The following is a 21,912-nucleotide window of genomic DNA, read 5'->3' as shown; positions in this document are numbered from 1 at the left end:
TCGCAATCGCATGATCGGTCGCTGGTTGCAAGTCGTTCTGCCTTATTAAGTTATCCGTCATAATGACTTTCGCACGAACTGTGACAGTTTTCCAATAGAATATTATAAGATTCGATTGAACACCACCATCAAATTGGTTAAATACTAAATGCCAAAAAGAGCGCAACTATGGGACAGTAGCGTGTTTATAAGTTGTACAGGGTGTCCTGGAAAAGCACGCCAATATTAAAAAGAAAATAATTGAGTGATTTAGGAAAGATAAAACAAGCCTGAGTAAAAAGTGTCCCTTTTTTAGATATTGAGGAATTTTTGGAATATCACCTATTTGATATGGGCTGTTGGTGTGTGTAAAAAATAATCTAATATATCATGGTCGCTATCCAGGCGGATATATTTGCCAGCACCAGTTTCTAGCTAATCTAAACCTTGCATAAGAAATCTTCGTCGTCGAATACAGATTACAGAATACAGAGAGTCCTAGTACTCAAGGCCGTCCAATCAAAACAGCGGTCCATGGGATTTCCAAACAAAACTGAATCTGGCTGGACCACATTTACTCAAAGTTTGGCAGAGTTGTGTCCTCCGTTACATAACTATGACAAACTTTACCACTTCCTAACTTCAGCTTGGGAGTTAGGACTTCAACTGCACAATGTGGCTGGAACTTGGCTTTGCATGTCTTAAGTTACGGACTCTTGAAATGTTATGTGCATGCTACGTTAGACTGTAACTCTAGGTTTATAGAGTTTACATTCACTTAATAAGATAATTAATAAAAACTATAGAAGAATAAGCGGCGATAGCCTAGTTGGGTGTGGAACGGACTGCCGAGACGAATGTCCGCAGGTTCAAATCCCAAGGGCACACACCTCTGACTTTTCTAAAGAATCATGTGTGTATTCTTTGTGAATTTATCGTTCGCTGTAACGGTGAAGGAAAACATCGTGAGGAAACCTACACATCTGAGAAGTTCTCTATAGGAATTTCGAAGGTGTGTGAAGTCTACCAACCGCCCTAGGCCAGCGTGGTGGACTAAGGCCTAATCCCTCTCAGTAGTAGAGGAGGCCCGTGCTCAGCAGTGGGCAAGTATATAATACAGGGCTGATATTATTATTATTATTATTATATAGAAGAATCTATGTACCATACATATGCACGCTATTCATCGCCGAAGGGGTAGGCAGAGACTCAACAAGTTGCACCCACATTCCGCCGTGTTTATTCCGTCCCATGATGTGATACGGGGCGAACTACACGCCACATCGGGCACAAATTGCAAACTCCGAGCTGATACTTAGTAGAAAATCTATGTACCATGTATTAAATATAATCTTTTCCTTAATTTGGGTTCCTTCAAGCGGAGCGTGAAGAAGCAATTATGCAGGCCGGCATAACTGTGCCGACCGTCGAGAGATGCTTGTATCTTTGCCGGTCGGTACTTTCTTTAGGCTTCACTTTGCTTAACATTAGGAGTAGTGCAGCCATTGTGCCCAGGTCCAATAAAGAAAATGTGTAATCAGATGTTATATCAGCCGTTCCAAACTTCGATACTAACAAATGGTCTGTCGAAACAAACAACATTAATCTAATGTCCCGTGTTATTAGTCTACGTCACAGGGAACAGTATACGTCTTTATTACGGGAACTCCGGTATTTGTATTTGATAAGATGTCTTGAAGAAGAATATTTTCATTGTTCTCTGCAGTTTTCTGTTAATATTCTGATGAATATTCTATAGTATTAACTACTCTATATATTGAATTTGACTGTTTCGGTGGCGTAGTTGTAATTCGACACAGTATGAGTGCGCCTACTGCGCTGAGGTCCTGGGTTCGAATCCCGAGTCGGGCCAAAATAAAATTCAGCTAGGAAGGGATCAATGTTGAATTCTAAGGTTCCTAACCTCTGTTTTGTTTTTTTTTGTTGTTAAAGCGAGTGTTAATAACAAACAATATACACGTAACTTCGAAAAGTCAAAGGTACCTTACCGCGGAGTTTTAGCTGGTAGGCCGTGCATAGGGTTTTGAGGTTGCGCTCTCGTCTTGGTAGTTATTTCCATTCCCACCTCTATCTCCAATATAAGGTATATTACCGTCACATACGCTAAGGTCGAAACCCTTACATCAATCATCAGTGACATGGCTCTACGACTTATAAACGTCATAATGAAACGTAATTCTTACATCAATCACAAGTTATGACCGTTCAACGTCATATACCGTGTGGTAACTGTATAAAAGTTTATTAACTTTTAAACTTTGGCCTTTACATTGGGTCGAATTACGCACATAATAAATTACTGTTATAGTAACACGCAATCTATAGCTTTGCTCAGTGTTTCGCACGCGTAATAGCTTTTTCCGTAAACTAAAGTTTCAGAGTACACTGGAGCGTCATTTTCTATCCCACATGTTATTTTGACAGCATAGCAAGCGTAACAACCACGTAACGCACCGCGTCGCGTTTAAGTTAATAAAAATTAGCAAACAGAATATCATTCCACGCTAATTTCACGCCCCTATGACATCATGAGATGGAACGGTTCGGTTCGGTAAAAAGTACTTTATATGTTGTTCTGTAGGTTTAACTTATATGTACTAAACTTTATCTAAATGTATTTATCTAAAGAATTTACTAGTAACAAACATCTTCACAAAACACGTATATATAATATATAGTTTCTGTATAATATTACAATCTGGTCTAGTATCTAGAATAGACAATGCAACTGATACTACTAATTATGACATTACTATAGTGATAGATAATAAAAGTAATTTTAAATTTATTACAGTTAATAACAAGCTTCATTTTATTTCTGTAATAACAGGCTATCGATTTCATAAAAAAAAACTACAACAACTCAACAGATGATATCGAATGAATTGCTGTTAATCGAATAACCGTAACATTCGATTCGTGTTTTAAATGGTTTGCGATTGTGTCAGACGATATGAATTGTATTACCAATGGTGTTAGGATGACAATGCTCTATACGATAGCCTGTATACGACATCTCTGCTTATTACGGCGCTAATCACAATACAGGTTCGAATTCGGGTCGGGCAAATTAATATTGGGATTTTTCTGCTCAGTATCAGCACGGCAGGGTTCGTGTAAGATGAATAAAAACTGACAACGCAACATCTTATAAAAAAAAACATGCAGTCGAATTGAGAACCTCCTTCTTTTTTTAAGTCGGTTAAAAATTAAAAAAACATTGTTTGAACTAAATCGGACGATCAGTTCAGTAATTAGGTAAATAACAGCTTGTTGCATTCCTTACGTGTCGTTTGTCTGGTGGATCAAGTTGAACATGTTCTCATGACGCCATTCATCTACGAAATTGACAGCATGTACGCTGCGCCCAACTGTTTGATATACCGCCAATTTTAATAAATTATGATACCAATGGCTTTTCTCGATCTATCTCAAAAATGGAACAATCAGAACAGAGTTTTTGTCACGCTTGCAAATTACTTCTTCTGATTGGTTCATTCTAGGAATCGGATTGAGGATTGAGATTGGGATCGTTTATTGAAAACGACTGTACTACAGTACCAGGATAAAAGACTATTTTTTTGTTCCAGACGGCGATCTTCACGGTGATATTGCTGCCGTTCCGCGTGATCGTGATCTGCTACCTGATTGTGACTGCGTGGCTGCTCGCCTGCATCGGACTCCATGGGCTCAGCGAGGAGGACCTCCGGAGGGCGCCTATGACCGGCTGGCGAAGGTATATTGGAACATTTATAATTGCATTAAGTCACAAGAAGTCTCTGAATTCACCGTTCTACTAGTTCAGTCCAAACTGAACTGTCCAAACATTTTTAGGAAAGGCGAAGTTTGCCAGTGAACATTTTGTAACTCATTGATGAATTGCTTTTTTAATATGCTCTTTAAAGTATTGGGAATCTTTTGTATAGTAACGAAGTAAATAGGTCAATTGTTGCTGTAATACTCTAGGCTAAGATAACTTTTTAGTGGCCTACGTAATCAAGGTTATGCAGGGATATATACCGCGGACCAGGAGAGCCCGGATATTTGTATTAGTCACTGTACCTACTTTATACCTTTGAAAAGAGCAACACTAGTTTTATGCCCGTTCTCTAGTGAAAACTGCTTTCTGAATTAATGGAAGAGTAGAAGTTTAACCAAATCTAAATAATGTTTTACGTTTCATGGATTTAGATTAATTTCATTTCATGCTCTTTGATGAAGTTGTGACGTCATATTTAATTAAATTTATTTTTAATTTAATATAAATATTTTGTTTTTGTTTTAATGCGTGAAAAACCTTGGCTTTGGAATTCCACCTCATCTCTGGCCCCTTAACTTTAAGAATCGTGGACTATCAAACACTATAATTTGTTTAAACCATCATCATTACTATAGTTATATTATAATCTGGGTTAACAGGATATTCCGTTTCTTGAGATAAACACTCCCGCTCTGTTAATAATTCTGATACAATTGGATTAGAGAAGACTAGACCTTTTAGCCATTGAAATTACGTCATAAATTGAGGTCCTATGGAATTATTAATAGTTCTAAATAGTATATAAGAATAAAACTTTAATTGGTATTTGATATTTATATGTTTTATGCAGTCCATTGGTTCTTTGTTCGCTACTTTTCTCCAGGTGACTGAGTAACTTTATTTTATGGTTAACCATATTAATAAGTTATTTCTTAAGAATAACTCGTTAAAAGACTTTTAAAAAGGTGACTAAGCTACGGGTGATAAAAAAAAGGTAATTTTTGGTACTTATAGATCTTTTTTATACATTTTTAATGCTTTGAATGATGAGACGAGCATGCCGTTCGCCTGATAGTAAGCATAACGACCGCCCATGGACAGTACAAACACAATCCAACACCTTGAATTACAAAGTGTTGTTTGGTATTCCACTGAGCTCGCCATCCCGAGACATGAGATACTTAGTCTTATTATATCCAGTAGCTACGACTACACTGGCTACAATGTCAATACATTTGGCGATAAAAAGAATAAAGACGATTAACCTTCAACACAACTATCAATCTTCTCGTCATTGAGATAAATAATCACAATGTTTAGAATACGTTACTTTTCTAATGTTGGGCCTCACGGAGGGTAATGGCAACAGTCATTATTGAAATAACTACGTTAAATCAAAATAGCACATCGGTAAGACAGTTATAAACAAAAAATTATCAGGTTCTCAAAAAAAAGGAGTAAAATTCGAACCAAAAACATAATTTGAATTGTTTATATTTGAAACATGATAGCGATAAGGTTATTTTTAGCAATGAATCTAAAATAGCATATCGGCAAAGACAGCCATAAAACTATCGGGTTTTTTCAAAAACTTCAGCGAAATTCAAAACAAAAACGTAATTTGATTTGTTTATGTTTGAAACATGATTTATTTTTTCGATAAGGTTATTTTTGGCAAATGTATAAATCTCATTCCTAATACCATTGTCATATGATTGTGATAAGTAACTGCTACACGTTGTCGGTTCGCGTCAATTAACGCAATAATTAATGCCGTGTCGAAAGTGAGAAGCAAGCATATCAACCATCTGATTATAGTTAGATTTACCAAGGTTAGTTGTGAGAGTGCTGAAGGTCTCTCATTGTGTCGCCGAGACTCCGAAAGCAGTTGTAATGGGCACAAAGTGTTATTCGCGGCGCTCGTTCGCAGGGTTCTGTCCTAATTTCCATAGCTGTCCATAGGAATGAAGACAGGAGTTAAAAACTGGTGTTGTACTGAGACTTAGTTTTAAGTGCCTCATCTTTTGAATCGTAATAGCTGCCTATGGAAACATAGCTGCCTAAATTAATACAAAATGTATTGTTACGTTAAAAATAAACTATATTTCGGATTTTATCGCGGTAAAGTTTATTTTTTATGTCTAACATTCGTAAACATAAGAAATCATTATGTATTGTTACGACGGACATCCCAATTATAATTTATAAAAAAAATAAAACAATGTTTTTTTTTTTACTTTATTCTAACAATAGTGATATAAATATGCTATGCGATTATCTTGTAGTTTACACGCAAGCAAAAAAAACCTACAAAATGTAAATTCATAGAATTGTGTTGTATGTAACCCACGGCGTAAAGATCTGGCTCGCACTTAGCCGGTTTTGTTTTTATATTCTTGTTGTAACCGAATGTTTTCAATGCTTGAAACCGACTACTACAGCGCATTGCTTTAATAGTTTATTCTATAACATACTTTCTTATAAACAAGAGTCCAAAGCATTGTACATACAAAAGTCTTCTTTCTTTTTGCTATTAAACAGCCGCGTGCCAGTATTCTGGGCAAATATGACTTAGTACCCAATATGTAAGGTAACAAAGATCGCATGAACCCTCTAGATGCAGGCCGCGTCAAATTTGTTAGTATTTAGGATACGCCTATGTTCAGCATTAGATTTTGACAGGGTAATGATAAATGGATACTGTTTTGTGGAATACTTTGTAATTAAATTATATGTTGCTATTGTTTATCAGCATGAAAGCAACTGTCAGATTAACTTCGTATTCCTTTATATAAAAATACATTGGTATAATCATACCGTTTCACAAATTTAGAGTAAATTCGTAATGAGAAATGGGTGTAGATCAAACTTTGGCCACAAATGCTACTGTAGAGTGTATGAAGTCATTGAATATGTCTGAAGGATTATCTACATTGTTGTAATATAAAACATTCTTGTGCCTCTCTGTATAGTTACGTAAAAGTACTTAAACAAATCGATTTATGCTGTCTACTTAGCTGTTAATGATTACAAAAACTATTTTTGATGATTCACACGTATAATATTAGATACATCACTAACTTTCCCTTTCATTTTTAATGAGGTAGCAGCGCTCATTTTTTTACTATCATTGTTCATTCGTGTCATCAGGCAGATACAATTAAATTGAAAAACTGACAGTTGCTAAAAACAGTCAGTATCATAAGTTCTTGGTAATAGGTTAACAGCGACTGCGTGGCGCCCAAGATCAACTATCATAATTCTACTTTGTTTCTTGCCATATATTTATTCAAGTGACCGACCTGAGTCGAGGTTCGTAACCCGTTAGTGGATTGCCCTCAGCATAGTCGCTTAATTTTCAAGGATTGCGAGCATCTACAGCGCTCACCAAAAAGTCCGGTGTGTATGTATAAGCCGACTCTTGCCAGGCAAACAAACATGATGTCCAGTAAAAAAAAAGTCATATATTGACAATTATGGCGTTTACCATCAGGGAAGTAACATATCTCATTCACCTGGAAAAAATGACATAATTGCAACCAATATTTGCGGTGTGGCGACAACAAATTTATTTGCGTACATTATACATACTAACAAGGATATACAACCTACGTTCGGGTCGCGGCCTTGATGCGTATAAAATGACTAGGTCGAGCAAATTTGCGAAACTGTGACGACTATTACGAATCGATTAGGCTAGAAATCTAGGGTTCAGATTGAGATGTATTATGGCGGGCAGGGACGGTTTGGTGGTGGGGGTCTTGGCTTACGATATGAGGTGTTATGAGATCGATTTCTGGGGTTAACATTTTCTTGAAGATAAAAGGCTGGTATGGAGGCAACTGGTAGATGCCTAGAAGTAGTGCTTTCTTACTTTTTTTTAATTTTATTTACGGGATTTTATTTAGTATATTTCTATAAAGATATAAAGCGTGAAATAAAAAAAAAATCGAAACTATTTATCTACCAAACTGTAATGTTCCTATTTTTATTCCTAAAAAGCATATACTGGCATAAACTGCACTACCTTGAAGATGAAAGAACGTCTTACGTCACTGCGCAGATGTAACTGTACTGAATTGGTACACCGGCATGCGCGGTAACCGGTTCTACATTTTCTTAATGAAAATAACTTTTGTCGTATAATTTACTGCTTTGTGAATTATTGCGGGAACAGGTGTTGGGTGAGTGTTGTTTTGTGTGATTTTTTAAATATCAAAATCATTAAGTGTGTCTTCACTTGCCTAATTATTATTAATTCCTTTAGACCTTGCGTATTCACTGTTCTTCTGATATCTATTGTGTGACGTGAAGATTACTTATCAGGCATCTCTTTCTAGGGCTAGGCCATCATAAAAGTTTTTCACTGATCCCTATTTCATTCCTTTAAGGTTTTTGGTATTCATAATAATTCTACATTCATCATTATTGGCAGATTTATTGTCATTTAGAAACAACCACCCCGAATACTTGTTTGAACAAACCAAATATTTTATTGAAATATCATGAATTTATTTTGGTGTGGGATGGTTCCTATTTTGCCCAGCATTATGTGACCTTCGAACTCATACTAAAATACTACAAACATCAGTGTCGCATTGTTTACATTGTTAAGTTCATCCACCTGGCTGCAGATTAATGATAGCGACGTGTATGGTAGCGAGTACAATGTTTGCGCTAGAAAGCCGCGAAAGTGTTTGCTAGACGCCCTACATATACACGATTCAAACGTCTCTTTTCCACGCGTCTAATTAAATTACCGTACGTATGTTATATGTATGTATGTGTGTGAATGTCATAACGCTTTTTATGAGAAAGTGTCGCTGGCTTATAGAATAGTCGCAGTTTAGTTCTGAGAGTTTCGTTGCGGGATCGAATCAGAAATGAGGTGATCCGCAGGAGGACCAAAGTAACCATAGCCCTCAGAGTTGCGAAACTCAAGTGGCAGTGGGCAGGGAACATAGCTCGTAGAACTGATGGCCGTTGGGGCGGAAAAGTTCTGGAGTGGCGACCACGAACCGGGAGACGCAGCGTAGGCAGGCTCCCCACGAGATGGACCAACGATCTGGTAAGGGCGCCGGAGTCCGATGGATGAGGACGGCCCAGAACCGGTCCCTGTGGCGCTCAATGGGGGATTCCTGGCTGAAATGATGATTAGGGAATAAAGAGAAGCAGTCGTTTTTATCCAATAGGTGCATTTCGAACATGTGAATGAGGTTATATAATGCGTAGAATAATTAACATATATTAATCTTTTGCTTGCGACTCCGCCCGCGGTAATATGTTTTCCGAGATAAATATTTTCACGGGATAAAAAGTAGCTTATGTCAGTCAGGAGTAATGTTTCCTAGTGAATAAAAATCGAAATCGATTTAATTGTATTTTGAGAATAGCGCGTTCAAACGAACTTTTCAGCTTTATTATTTTAGTACAATGATCATAAGTTCTATTTATTGCATTAATTACTATATATTTTCAAAATTGGAGATTAGCGAAAGATAAAAATATTTCCAAACAGTGCTTGGAAAATATAAATACGCAAAGTTTTTACGTTAGTAAAATTACCTTATTCGAATAATTAATGGCTACTTATTTAATTTTTTACTAGTTAGCTATAAGTAGCAAGTTGAGTACCAAATCGAGTTCATTTAAATAAAATTAAAACCTCATTTGTTATTGACGTAATTGGTAATTAGGTTAATTAAATTCGAAAGTATTGTAATGACATCATATCGGTGAGTTACACTTCGCCTTGTTATAATTAATAAGTAAATTTAATTTATTGGGCACAAACAGCAAATTTACTCCAAATGACACGCGCTAATGTGGTGATAACAATATGCTTGCAATTATTATTCACATACGTCTTTTATTCCCGAAGGGGCAGGCAGAGGCGTAACAGGTGCATTTATTATCCGTCTAGTGTAATCCGTCCTATGATGTGATACGAGCGAACTCTTCGCCATATCAGGCACAAATTCTAGGCTCGGGGCTAATACTATGTAGAAAAACCCAATATCACTTTAGCTGATCGGGGATCGAACCCGAGACTTCAGCACTACAGTCGTAACGGAATACATCAACGCCATCGAGGCAGTGTACAATTATTGTATATTTGGAATATTTGGTAAACGTTCTGTAGTAATCAACAGTCACGATTATTTTGGTCCAACCGGGGATTCGAACCCAAGACCTCAGCGCGGTAGTTGTACAATTACAACTACGCCAACGAGCCAGTCAATTTTATGTTACCATTGATAGGGTCCACACATCCTCACTAACGAAATAAACAGGTACAGTTTAAGTTCTGGTGTCAGTCGTTACCAAAGTTCTTATGTCAGTGACTTGTCAATCAGTTTTCATATGTAAAGATGCAGCTCCGCCCCTGTACCACCTCGGCACGGCAACGCATTACTGTCGTTGCGTTTATTACATGATATAAATCAATAACCCAAATTAGCATTGAATGTAATTTGAAACTGTCAGTGGTCATTAATCAAGACGGTATGAATAATTATTTTTCCGATAACATCTAAGTTTTAACTCGCATTACAAAGTTAGTTTCTAAAAATTTACTATTTCTGACGCCAAGTAGCGGTGTGTAGTCACTGTTGTGATCCAGTTTGAAGGACAGTGTAGCCGTAACTACGGGACATAATAAGACTTAACATCTCATGTCTTAGGATGGCGAGCGCAGTGGAATATCAAACAATACTTGGTCATTCAAGGTGTTGGATGGTTTTTTTATGTTATAATTTTTTCCCGACTTTTCGAAGACTGCAGCCTTCATGGTCACGGGGGGACTGTGACCATAAAATCCGAAACACAGTTTTAATTTAATGTCTAAAATTCGCGTAAATATAAGAATTCATTAACCTTTTTTCTCTCTAATACTTTCCTAATTTCGCCTCTTTCATCTTTTCCGTGTAGATTACCAGGGGTCTTCGTCAAGACACCCTTTTTACAATCGTTAACGCTATAGAAAACAAAAAATGTTTGCGAATGGCATATTCTAGCAATAAGTCTGTGTAACCAAGTCGCATATTTCAAGTCAAAACATTGATCGGAGACTACGCGTGTCACAAATAAATTCCGCAAAATGTAATTAGAAAGTTGATAAATTATACTTTCTGATTCCGAGTACTCAGAAAAGGAAGATTCAACTTTAATAACTTGGTACTTCGATAAAAAATAATGAAAACATTACGTTTCGTAGTAATAAGATTGTGTACGAGTGTGTAAATGTTACTGTGGCAATGAATGGCTTATTGTTACTCACAGGTTTCTCAAGATGAGGAGTTTTAAAGGTCTCCCACATACATAAAGGTAGTAACTACCATACCACTAACAATCCAAGATAAGTTAATACCTCCTAATTCTATGGTAAACTGTTAAACTCCACACAGGTTTTCGAAAGATCCTAATAAGTCGCTAAATTAAACTTAACCTCATTTCAAATTACAGCTACTACTGTGCTACAGCTACTACAACTACTATTGTGCCAGTGTTTAATTGAAACTAGATGGAAAACTGTAATTCACCGACGAACTTACATCAGATTAGCTCAAATTTTGAACTCTGGAGCTACATTATATATCACTGGCTCACTACTACAAGGTTCTATGTTATATTAAATTATATTGCAAAAACGATATTTGAATTTTTCAGTGGGTAAAAAAATTTAAAGACAATAATTAAAGGTACCTCTTTATTTATCTTTCGAGATTCTTAAAATTTTCAATACTGTTAGGAACTGAAGAGATTTTTATAAAACTAAAAATAAATATAACTGACTACAAATATACTATCACAAATATTACACAAACCACTGTAATATACGACTGTCAAAGACCAAGTGGGCCGGCCTGTCAAATGGTCAGTGTTTTTTATAGAAAAAGTGTCACAAATACCTTCTTGAAAATGTTTTTATCCTAATAATAACTCACTTTGTACAAATATGTAGGTAATACAGAACCCTGTAATAGTTAGCTGGCGATATATCGATGGCTCCAAAGTAAACTGTCGTATCTGTAAAAATATCAATTCACAATTTTTTAACGTTTCATTAACTAGGTATTGTTCCAAACCCATTAAAAAAGTTAATAAATAATCATTTTCTTAATGGGTTTGGTTGTAAACTGCACTTAGATAAAGAAACTGAAAGTGAAAATCACTATTTAGATACGATAGTTTACTTAGGAGCCAGCGATATGCAGAAAGCGAGAAGCATTTTCATCATACTTCATCATGTAAAGTACTATTTGCAAGAAGGTCTGTAATATAAACTTGAATGCAATCATTTCATGCAACTCCAAAGAGAGCGTTTCGAGGTCGACGAACGGAGTTGGTTATTATAGCGTGAATTAACGAATGCCATCAAAATAAACAAAACACATATCTGCAGTATCATTCGATTGTAATTATACTTGTAATCTATGCTTATGAATTACAATTGTAAACCCCGATAGCCCTCTTTTATCGCGATTTTCAATAAACCATCTCAGTCGCATTTTTCGATCTATCTTAAAAATGGACGAATCAAAACAATGTTTTTTTAGATATAGTTACAAATTACTTATTTTAATTGGGTTATCTTCGGAATGGGATTGAGGAATGAAATTGGAATCGTTTATTGAAAACGGTTGTTACTCGCTTCTTACGACAGGCAGGAGCCGCCATGGTGAAATTTTTTAATTGCCTCCATATCGCCTTGATAGTCCATAGGGTCCGCCTGGGTTAGTATCACCGCAATGTCAATTTCTGCCGCCAAGGAACAGTGTGTATTCACTATTGTGTTCCGGTTTGAAGGACATTGTAACCAGTGTAACTAATGGATATAATAAAACTTAACATCTCGTGTCTCAGGATGGCGAGCGCAGTGGAATACCAAACAATACTTTGTAATTGAAGGTCTTGGATGGTGTTTCTACTGTTTATTGGCGGTCGTATCGCTCTTCAGGCGAACGGCAATCTCGTCTCGTCATTCAAAGCAATAAAAAAAAATACCACACAGCGTCAATATATCTTTGCACCTACATGGTGATAATATGGCACCTCTTTGTGAGGGCTAGAACGTGTTTTATGTTTCAAGAAATGTGCTTATGTTAATAGATTTCGAAGTGAAAGTTAGTTTATGGTCTGTGAGAATTAGTCGTTTATTTATTTATTAATTTAGGACCATCAACAGACTACAATATAAAATAAACATAAATCTACATGTAAATATGGTTACATTTCAATTGCATCTCTAATAACAGATGGACACAACTATAGTATACATATGATATTAGGCGTTAAAAAAGTTGATATAAAATAATTAAACGATACAAAAGACTAATAGGGAGAATTAACATTATCTAAAATTTGAAAAAAATAGCAGCAATATAACAGATTTTATAATTATTGTTGATTGCATATTGTTGGTAAAGCTGCGGGTGGGCTAGCGTCGAAGATTGCCTGCTATCGCTCATTAGAGACTTGTAGAGACTTTCCCGCCCTCACACCCACCACTACAACTCCTGTAAGCCAGGATCAGCAGTGGCACGCATTTTATGACACCGAGCAGTGAAGCTCGGCGAGTCTCAGGGAAAACTAATATGTCATTATCCCGCAACGAAATTAATCAAATAGAAAGATAGGGAGGAGTTGGAAATATTAATTGTCCACTTCCCTCCAGAGCAATGCGGGTGACAAAATCATGATGTAAGGAGGCGATTTAACCTCAAGGATAGGGATGTTATATCACGTTCGTATCGCTCATTAGTGGTGAGTTGTCGTAGAACAATAAACTCTAAGGCATTGTCTTAACAAGGATGCAAACTCTCAAACTTTTAAATTATGATGTTAATCGTCAACATTGTCATCATAAGCGACGATAGCCTAGTTTGGTGTTGAACAGACTGCCGAGACGAATGTCCGCAGTCTCAAATCCAAGGGCACACATCTCTAATTATTATAAAATGATATGTGTATTCTTTGTGAATTATCGCTTGTTTTGACGGTGAACGAAAACGTCGTGACGAATCTGCATCTATGAGAAGTTCTTTATAGGAATTTTGAGGGTGTTTGAAGTCTACCAATCCGCACTTGGCCAGCGTGGTGGACTAAGGCCTAAACCCTCTCAGTATAAAGGAGGCCCGTGTCCAGCAGTCGGATAGAATATAATACAACTTTACACCATACGCTTACACCGTAAACGTCTACCAATCTGCACTAGACCAGCGTGGTGGACTAAGGCTGTATCCTTCACAGTAGTAGAGGAGGCCCGAACCCAGCAGTGGGACAGTAATACTACTAATAATGCTGATATTATTATTGAACACCTTGCCTTCACATACCCACCATCTATTGGCGTGAAAATGTTAACCGCTTTTAACTTCTACCATATACCGACCAGTTTCAAGGCTTTTCTCACCTGGCTAACCTTAGTTTCGCTAAGCCACAAGGCCACGAACGGTAAATTGAATTTGTACCGCGTATCGCGTGGATCTAGAAATTCCGTTATGTAAGCGAAGCAGCACAAGGAAACTTGTGTTTTGAGATTAGGAGTAGAGCAGTAATTGAATGAAATGCTGGGTTAAAATGTGATGTATGATATTTACTATACAGTTTATTTTAGATGTAGATGATTTTTTAGTGTTGAATGACAAGATGTTCATTATCTTCCCCTATCACATCATCAGATGGAATACATATGGGAAAATGTGGTTGACCTGGTTAATGGTGTGTTCTTGTCTTTTGAAGCCGTTCGCATGATTGTAAATGCCATGACCACCGAGAAATATCAGCTTTAATATGAGTAAACATCTTATATCTCAGGGTTTATAAGCACTTTAGCCATGTAGTGCTTTGATACTATTTTCCTTTTTATAGAGACACGGTACAGTGCCCCACAGCACCTGATGGTAAGTGGAGTGGCGTCCAATAGAATGTCGACTGACGAGAGATGATAACCCCTCGGCAGTCGACACAATTATGCCGGCCTGTTGGATATACACAGTCTGATCCCGGAACGCGATACAATTACGTGGGCTACTATTGCGGGTTTCAACACATTGTGTGTGGTGGTCGCTATCCGGGTGTATATATAATATATCCTACTACCAGCACTACTACAAGTTTTAGCTGGCGTTGTTACTGTTTGTACAGTTATGCTCCCAACAATCGATTAACGTTTAAATAAAGTTAACTCTATCACAAATGGACTAGTTTTGTTTAACTAGGAAGTATTTTCGGCTCGTGCTTTTCGTCTCGACGTTCGTGCAATTACTCGGCTCCTCATTTAGTGGTCGCGACGGTGCAAATGTTGAAAGAATGTTTTACATTCTCCTAGTGGCCTTGAATGGTTTGGCTAATGCTAACTGTGAATAATTGCAATCGGTTACGTTTCGACAGCTTTGGTGACAGTTCAGTCGGCTGATAGAAAGGCACTAAACAAAGCCAGATGTTTATGTGATCTGAGTAAACCACAGTGTCTGAATAAGCCAGATATTGTCTGTGATCCGGGAAGACCACGGCGCGACGTGTGACTATATGTTGTTAACAAATTCGATCGATATTAAACGATAACTTTGGATTAAGCCCAAGTAAAAACCAGTCAATTTATTTTTTTTTGTTATGAAGAATAATATGATCTCAATTTGTTACCGTAGAAATCGTTTAATTGTGGTAAAAGGGATTGCGTGATCTCACGGAACCCCACGATACAGGCAGGGCCCTTATTCTCTATCCCGCATGTTATGTTAACAGTGCGTAACAAGCACGTAACACAACACATCATGTTTAGGACTATAGAAATTTGGCTTACAGAATACCATTCCACACACATTTCTCGGAGATAACATGACACGGCCGCGTTACGCCTTTACACTATCATACAGAATAAGGGCCCTGGCCTAGCGTGAGAATCGTTGTCAATAATTTAAACTGGCCTAGTGTAGGGAACGATGTTTATACATTTATTAATTTTGTATTGTAAAATTCATACTTTGTATACGTTAGGTATGGCAAATCCTTTATGTTAATTAAATATTTTTCATTTCTTTTTTAAAAATAAGTGGTTAACGTGTCAATGAGCGTTAAATTTTATTCTGATTGGTCAATTTTTTGTTGGTGATTGGGATCTTTTCTTGATATAAGAAATTATGAATGGACCAAAATATTTTTTATATCTTTTTTTCCAAAATAAGCCGTTAACGTATCACATTTAATGCTGATTGGTCAATTTTTTCGTTGAGAATTGGGATGTTTGATATCAGAAATTGTCAATAGACAAATATAGTATTGTCAATGCAACGTTATGTCAATACCCGCCACATTTTTGTTGAATCATGCCGAATATGCAGGTTTCAGATCGACAACTGCGCTGAGTTAGTTTACCTTCCTCGCATAGCTGAGAAAATTATCCAGTACATACCTTACTTTACTTTGCAGTCTGCACACAAAGAAAAAGTATCTCACATATGCGAGTTAAGCAGGGGCCTTATTCTCTAAGTCCCATGTTATGTTGAAAGTACTTAACAAGCACGTAACGCATCAAGTCGCGTTTAAGATAATAGAAATTAGCAAACAGAATACTATACCATTCAATGCTAATACGAAGATACGTAACGCGGCTGTTACGAAAACTAATTTGGTTTGCGTTTTGCAACCTAGTGTTTATAGACGAAAATACTTCTTAGTAATAACAAAACTATTCCATGTGATATACGATAGAGTTAACTTTATTTCCGACGTATTGTTAATTGATTGAAGTCGAAGGCGATTTGGAACAATCAATTATCGATACACTAGCTTCCTCTCGCGGCTTCGCCTGCGTGAAAGTTTTCCGGGATAAAAGTCTCGCTATATATTTTCCCGGGGTCTTAAACTATCCCCATAACAAATTTCATAAATATCCGTTCAGTAGACGTTGAGAAAATCGATAACATACAGACAGACAGAAAAGGCGAATATGTTTTATATGTTTAGATAAAGTTTGAGAGCCGATCAATTATTTTTTATTAACATTGATGCGATAGGCGTTGGACCGTTATTTGTAACTTGATGTGATAATTTGTCGGCGTGTCAGATTTTTTTTTATATCTGGCACAGTAAAGAAAGTAATACATCGATATATGTACTACGTACGTCAATGGTTTGATACGATGTTAATATAAGTCTTGAATATAGCGAAGATGTGCCTTTTTTCTTAAGTCTTTAACAGCATGACTTACAGCGTATTTGGGCTAGGTTCGATACCTATGCGGGACAAGAAAATTTGTGTAATCTATATATATATAAAAATGAATCCCTATATCTCTTGGTCACGCCATCACGCGTGAACGGCTGGACGGATTTCACTATTTTTTTTTGTGTTTGTTATTGTCAGGAGAAGGTTCTTATGAAAGAATAAATTCAAAAAATTGCGCGGAAAATTAGAAAATTTAAGAAAACTTAACGAAAATATTAATTTTATTTAACTGTCAATTGCTTGAAATAATTGTCAGCGATTGACAGAATGCGCGCTGCAACTTTATAGTTAAGACGGGGCAACGTCTGTCCGGTCAGCTAGTTTGAATATAAAAACGTGACTGCAAATACATTTTAATAAAGAGATCTAAACCATTCTGGGTCCCGAAATATAATCATGATAGTTGTGAATGAAACTATGTGTAATAAGTCGTCTTAAGAATTTGTTCAGCTAAAATCAATGAGTGTTGTAACAGCTCTATAAATTCCCGGAGACGATCAAAGACCGCCGCAGCGCATTCTGCCTACGACTGTGATATTGATTCGTCGGCGACCCATTTTATAACAACTCTTGTTAGTTCTCGACTTCGTAATATTCTCGAATTGGTTTTAGCCTTTTCTTATTCAGCCGGAGGCCATTTTTATTTCCGATTCCGTATCTTGTGGTCTAAATTGTCTAAATCATTTATATTCAAATGTTATTTGAGTGATATGAAATTTTCTTACTATAAATAAAACTTTGCAGTAATCTATATATATATATAAATGAATCCCTATCTCCCTTGATCACGTCATCACGCATGAACGGCTGGACCGATTTCACTTTTTTTTATTTTTTCTTGTGTTTGTTATTGTCAGGAGAACACTCTTATGAAAGAAAAAATTCAAAATATTGCGCTGAAATTATAAAATCTAAGAAAAGTTAACGAAAATATAAATTTTATATAACTGTCAATTGTTTGAAATAACTGTCAGCGATCGACAGAATGCGCGCTGCAAATTCATAGTGAAGACGGGTCAACGTCTGTCGGGTCAGGTAGTATAAAAATTTAATTAAGAATTAGCTTGAACATTAAAATAATATTGGATTCCATTACACAATAACTCTGTTTGAACATAGCTTTAAAATGTGTTGATTACTGTCTTTTTATATACTTTTTAATGATGAGATCAGCTAAGTGGTCTTCTGATGGTAAGAGAAATCATCATCTTAAACAGTAACTTAGTAGCATCGACCGAGTATTTTTTAAGAGCAGAAGAAAGTGACTACCGCACCTGAAGGTAAATGGATTGGGCTCTAATGGAATATCGACTGACGAGAGATGATTACCTGTCAGCAGTCGACACAATTATGCCGGCCTATTGGAATCGATATAGGCTGATATGGGAACGTGACACTTATGTGAGCCACTATGGCGGGAACTTTGAAATCCAAAGTACAGTACTGAGACATCATTTGATATTAAATATTATGAGGTGCAGTAATTCCACTAGGTATCTCTTTCGAATGAAAGTAACTAAGTATATAAGTGCTAGCTTATTGCCAAAATAGACATTGCAGCGGTATCTACCAGCGACATACAGTTAATTAGAAATTTTGTTTGTATTTAAATATTTACCACAAATAACTTGGTGAATCATAGTCTGAATTGCGAAGTTTTCACAAAAAATAGACACTGAATTGAGAAGGTTAGGTCACGAGGTACTAGCAAAAAAACTCGGGTGACCATGGCACGGGGATATGAATAGAATAAACTTCTAACATTATTATCCAATTACGATATTATTGTAATTACGTAATTTTTACTTATTTACGGATTTCGTGTTTACAAATTGCATGTTGGTAAGATAACAAATCGTATTTATAAGAATTTTAAGTAATTGGCGGTTGCTATCTTAGGTGATAAAAGTACAAAGCTTATTAGTTTTAAAATCCATAAAAGTTGATGTCATCTTCTCCCAGTGACCGTCCTGAGCCGAAGTTCGTAACCTGATTGTAGAAATTTGTCTGGACTAGCAAGTAAGGAGAATTTTTTGGAAATGCGGTCTTACTTATGTCAGTTTTAGTGGAAACATGTAAAACAAATCGTGAAGATACAACATGAATAGTTTTAATTCTTTTTTACAGGTATTTTAAATCACAATATATTTCTTTAATAGTGAATTTCGTTCATAACTTTTAACATAATGTCTAATATTGATTTATCTGAATGGTCGACGCAACCGTGTATGCTTTGTCGGTTATTACAATATATTTCTTACAGCCATAGTTCTTGCAGATGCTGATGGTTCCTGCCATGGACGTATATACAGTCCAAATTGACAAAATTTTTTCTTGACAGCAAACTCCGCTTCTCCATCCTCTCGTTGATGAGGCTGGTGGTGGTGGCGGCTGGTTTCCACCGCGTGAGGGTCCTGGGCAAGCAGCACGCGCCGTCCAACGCCCGGGACGCGCCCGTGGTCGTCATGGCCCCCCACTCGACCTTCTTCGACGCTATTGCCATCGTGTGTCTCGGAGCGCCGAGTGTGGTCGCTAAGGCCGACACTGCGCGCCTGCCATTCATTGGACGTAGGTTTTTAGGAGTTACGTGAGCAGCCGCTATCCTTTTATTGGTATTAAATTATCAATACAATTTTGAAAAAAAGACCGTTAAATGAATAGAAAAAAAATAATCAATAGTACTCTAATAAATAATATAAAAAGTTAAATTGTGTTCTGTTGGTTATATATTTGGTTCCAGTTTCGTTTTTTAAAAGAATTGTTGCATGAAAGAAATGAGGTTATTGACAGCATCAGATATTTTAAAAAAAGTGAATTAGAAACCTGCTTGTCTTCCTGTGTTTCATAGATAAAATATGAGAGATTGATTACAATTTCGAATATAATTTATTAGTTTATTTCTTGTCTATAAATCTTTATTGGAGAATATCAAAGAGAAGATGGTAATGAATAGCGGAATTTAATATTTACACAATTCGCATTGCAAAAAATAACTTGTAAGACAGGTAAATGTGATAAAAAAACTCATTTTTTAGCTATTCCATTTTTGCGCTAAACTTTTTGACCTAGAATAACGTTGAATTAACGTTAACGTCAAAATTCTTAATTGACTTGATTGCCTCAATTTCCTCGCATGCTTTTGATGACTTTACCGTTTATAAACCTTCATTTTTAGATAATTACAAGATGGCGTCTAACATAGCTTCTACGGTCGATAGTATACTCTTATAAAAGTAATTAATGCAGAATAAACATAATTATGACAATGTAAAATCCTTAAAAACATATCTGAAACTGAATATATGACCTAAAATGACCGATGGTAGACAAATGGAGTCATAGATCACAAAGACATAAGCTATACCAATCAGAGTCAAGCCTCCATACATCGTACTGATTGTTTTACGAGGCATGAGTAATTGGCTTGTCAAATTTGAAAATGGAACAATGATTGTAATTTTTTTTTCTGTCAAATACCGCCTACCGGTTAGCTATCTATTGTGCCCCTAAGCTAGTATTATCTAGAATGTCAGTGTTAAATATTAATCAATTTCCGTTTTAATCTCTTTGTAATTTTGACAAGATAATTATGGCAATGATCCGCACAATGGTTGCAATAATGGTGTTACTTCATAGAAAACGAAAGTACGTAATGCTCACGTAACTCTTATTCCGTTGGTTAGTTGTTGTTTTGTTTTGTATGTCATATGATCTATACAAATGTTGATAAATTAAAAATATAGTACATCGGCATCAGCTTTGTCGAGTACCATTATGTCAGTTTGTTCTATGATAGAATTATATATAAAAATATTTAATATATTTTTTTTAATTCAATAAGCATAAAGCGTTTACTAACATTCCGTATGGATCTACGCTTGCTCGATTTTTCGTTTTAGTTTAGTTTTCGTTTTTCGGCATGCATCCGAAGCTTGATTTTTTCCGACATTCCGATATTTGACATGCTAATAGGTTTTGACAGGTAAGTGCACTGTCGATATTTCCATTAGACAGGCCTTTTTAGACCAATCGTCGTTTGTTTGTGTTTTTTTTCTCGCTTCACACAAATGTAGCCTTTTTAATTTGTGGGTAGATTTACGATTTGAGTGATTGGCTTCTTGCACCTTTTTAATTACAAACAGTTTTTTTGTCCCACATTAAGCGCCAAGATAGTTATGTAGCATACAATAAATAATAACGTTTAATAAAATGGTTTGATTTAGTATTGTATTTAAGACTTTTCGTTTCTTAAATAATATTAATTATTTTGTTTCTAATCACCGTGACATTGTTTTTTCATTATATTTGAACATCTGGATTCGAAAAAGCTCAATGTCTTCAGTTTAAAGGCTGATAATATTTACAACAACATTTTTATTTATTCCGTTATTCCTTTACAAAAAAATACCATAAAACTTCACTGCCGAAATGAACTTTATTCCACTATCATACATCATACGTAACGTGTTTTTATCTAGCGACTATCAAGGCGGGACATTGGCAGTACCGTTACTGTATGCGTCACGTTGACACACGTTCTGTAACTTTAACTAAGGTCCTCCCGTAACTTGACGGAATTAACTGTCGACAACGTCACGTCAAACAACAAAAACGTCACAACAAAAACACGTCCACATTTTATTGAAACGATTTTAGTTTTTAAGAATTTGAAAATGGAATTTAAAAAATGAAATTTTAATTTTGCCCTAAAATTTGTATCTATAAATCAGGATACTCATGGACATCCTATGTGGGATAGAATGGACAGTAATATTATAAGCTAATTCAGGACGCACATAATATTATAAGCAAAAACTTTTAAAAGTTTGAATTTGTTTTCAATGTTATATATAACTAAATAATAGATATTATTAATGATTGTTTAGACATAGAAATTCAAAGCTTCGAATCTCCTTTAAAA

The 21,912-nt window shown here is 36.0% G+C and overlaps 1 protein-coding gene across 2 annotated transcripts in view; it reads left to right on the top strand.

Moving 5' to 3' along the window:
* Positions 1-21,912, top strand: part of LOC115452829 (lysophosphatidylcholine acyltransferase) — a 51,046-nt gene that overhangs the window by 5,973 nt on the left and 23,161 nt on the right. The window contains exons 2-3 of one of the 2 annotated variants that reach the window (XM_037438935.1): positions 3,591-3,736; positions 19,333-19,559. In XM_037438935.1, the coding sequence (XP_037294832.1) occupies positions 3,591-3,736; positions 19,333-19,559 (373 nt within the window). The remainder of the gene's footprint in view (positions 1-3,590; positions 3,737-19,332; positions 19,560-21,912) is intronic. The other variant, XM_037438936.1, reaches the window with a different exon arrangement.

Source organism: Manduca sexta, chromosome 15, assembly GCF_014839805.1.
Source record: "Manduca sexta isolate Smith_Timp_Sample1 chromosome 15, JHU_Msex_v1.0, whole genome shotgun sequence".
Classification (NCBI taxonomy): Eukaryota; Metazoa; Arthropoda; class Insecta; order Lepidoptera; family Sphingidae; genus Manduca; species Manduca sexta.
This window is presented reverse-complemented; position numbering and strand designations above follow the sequence as displayed.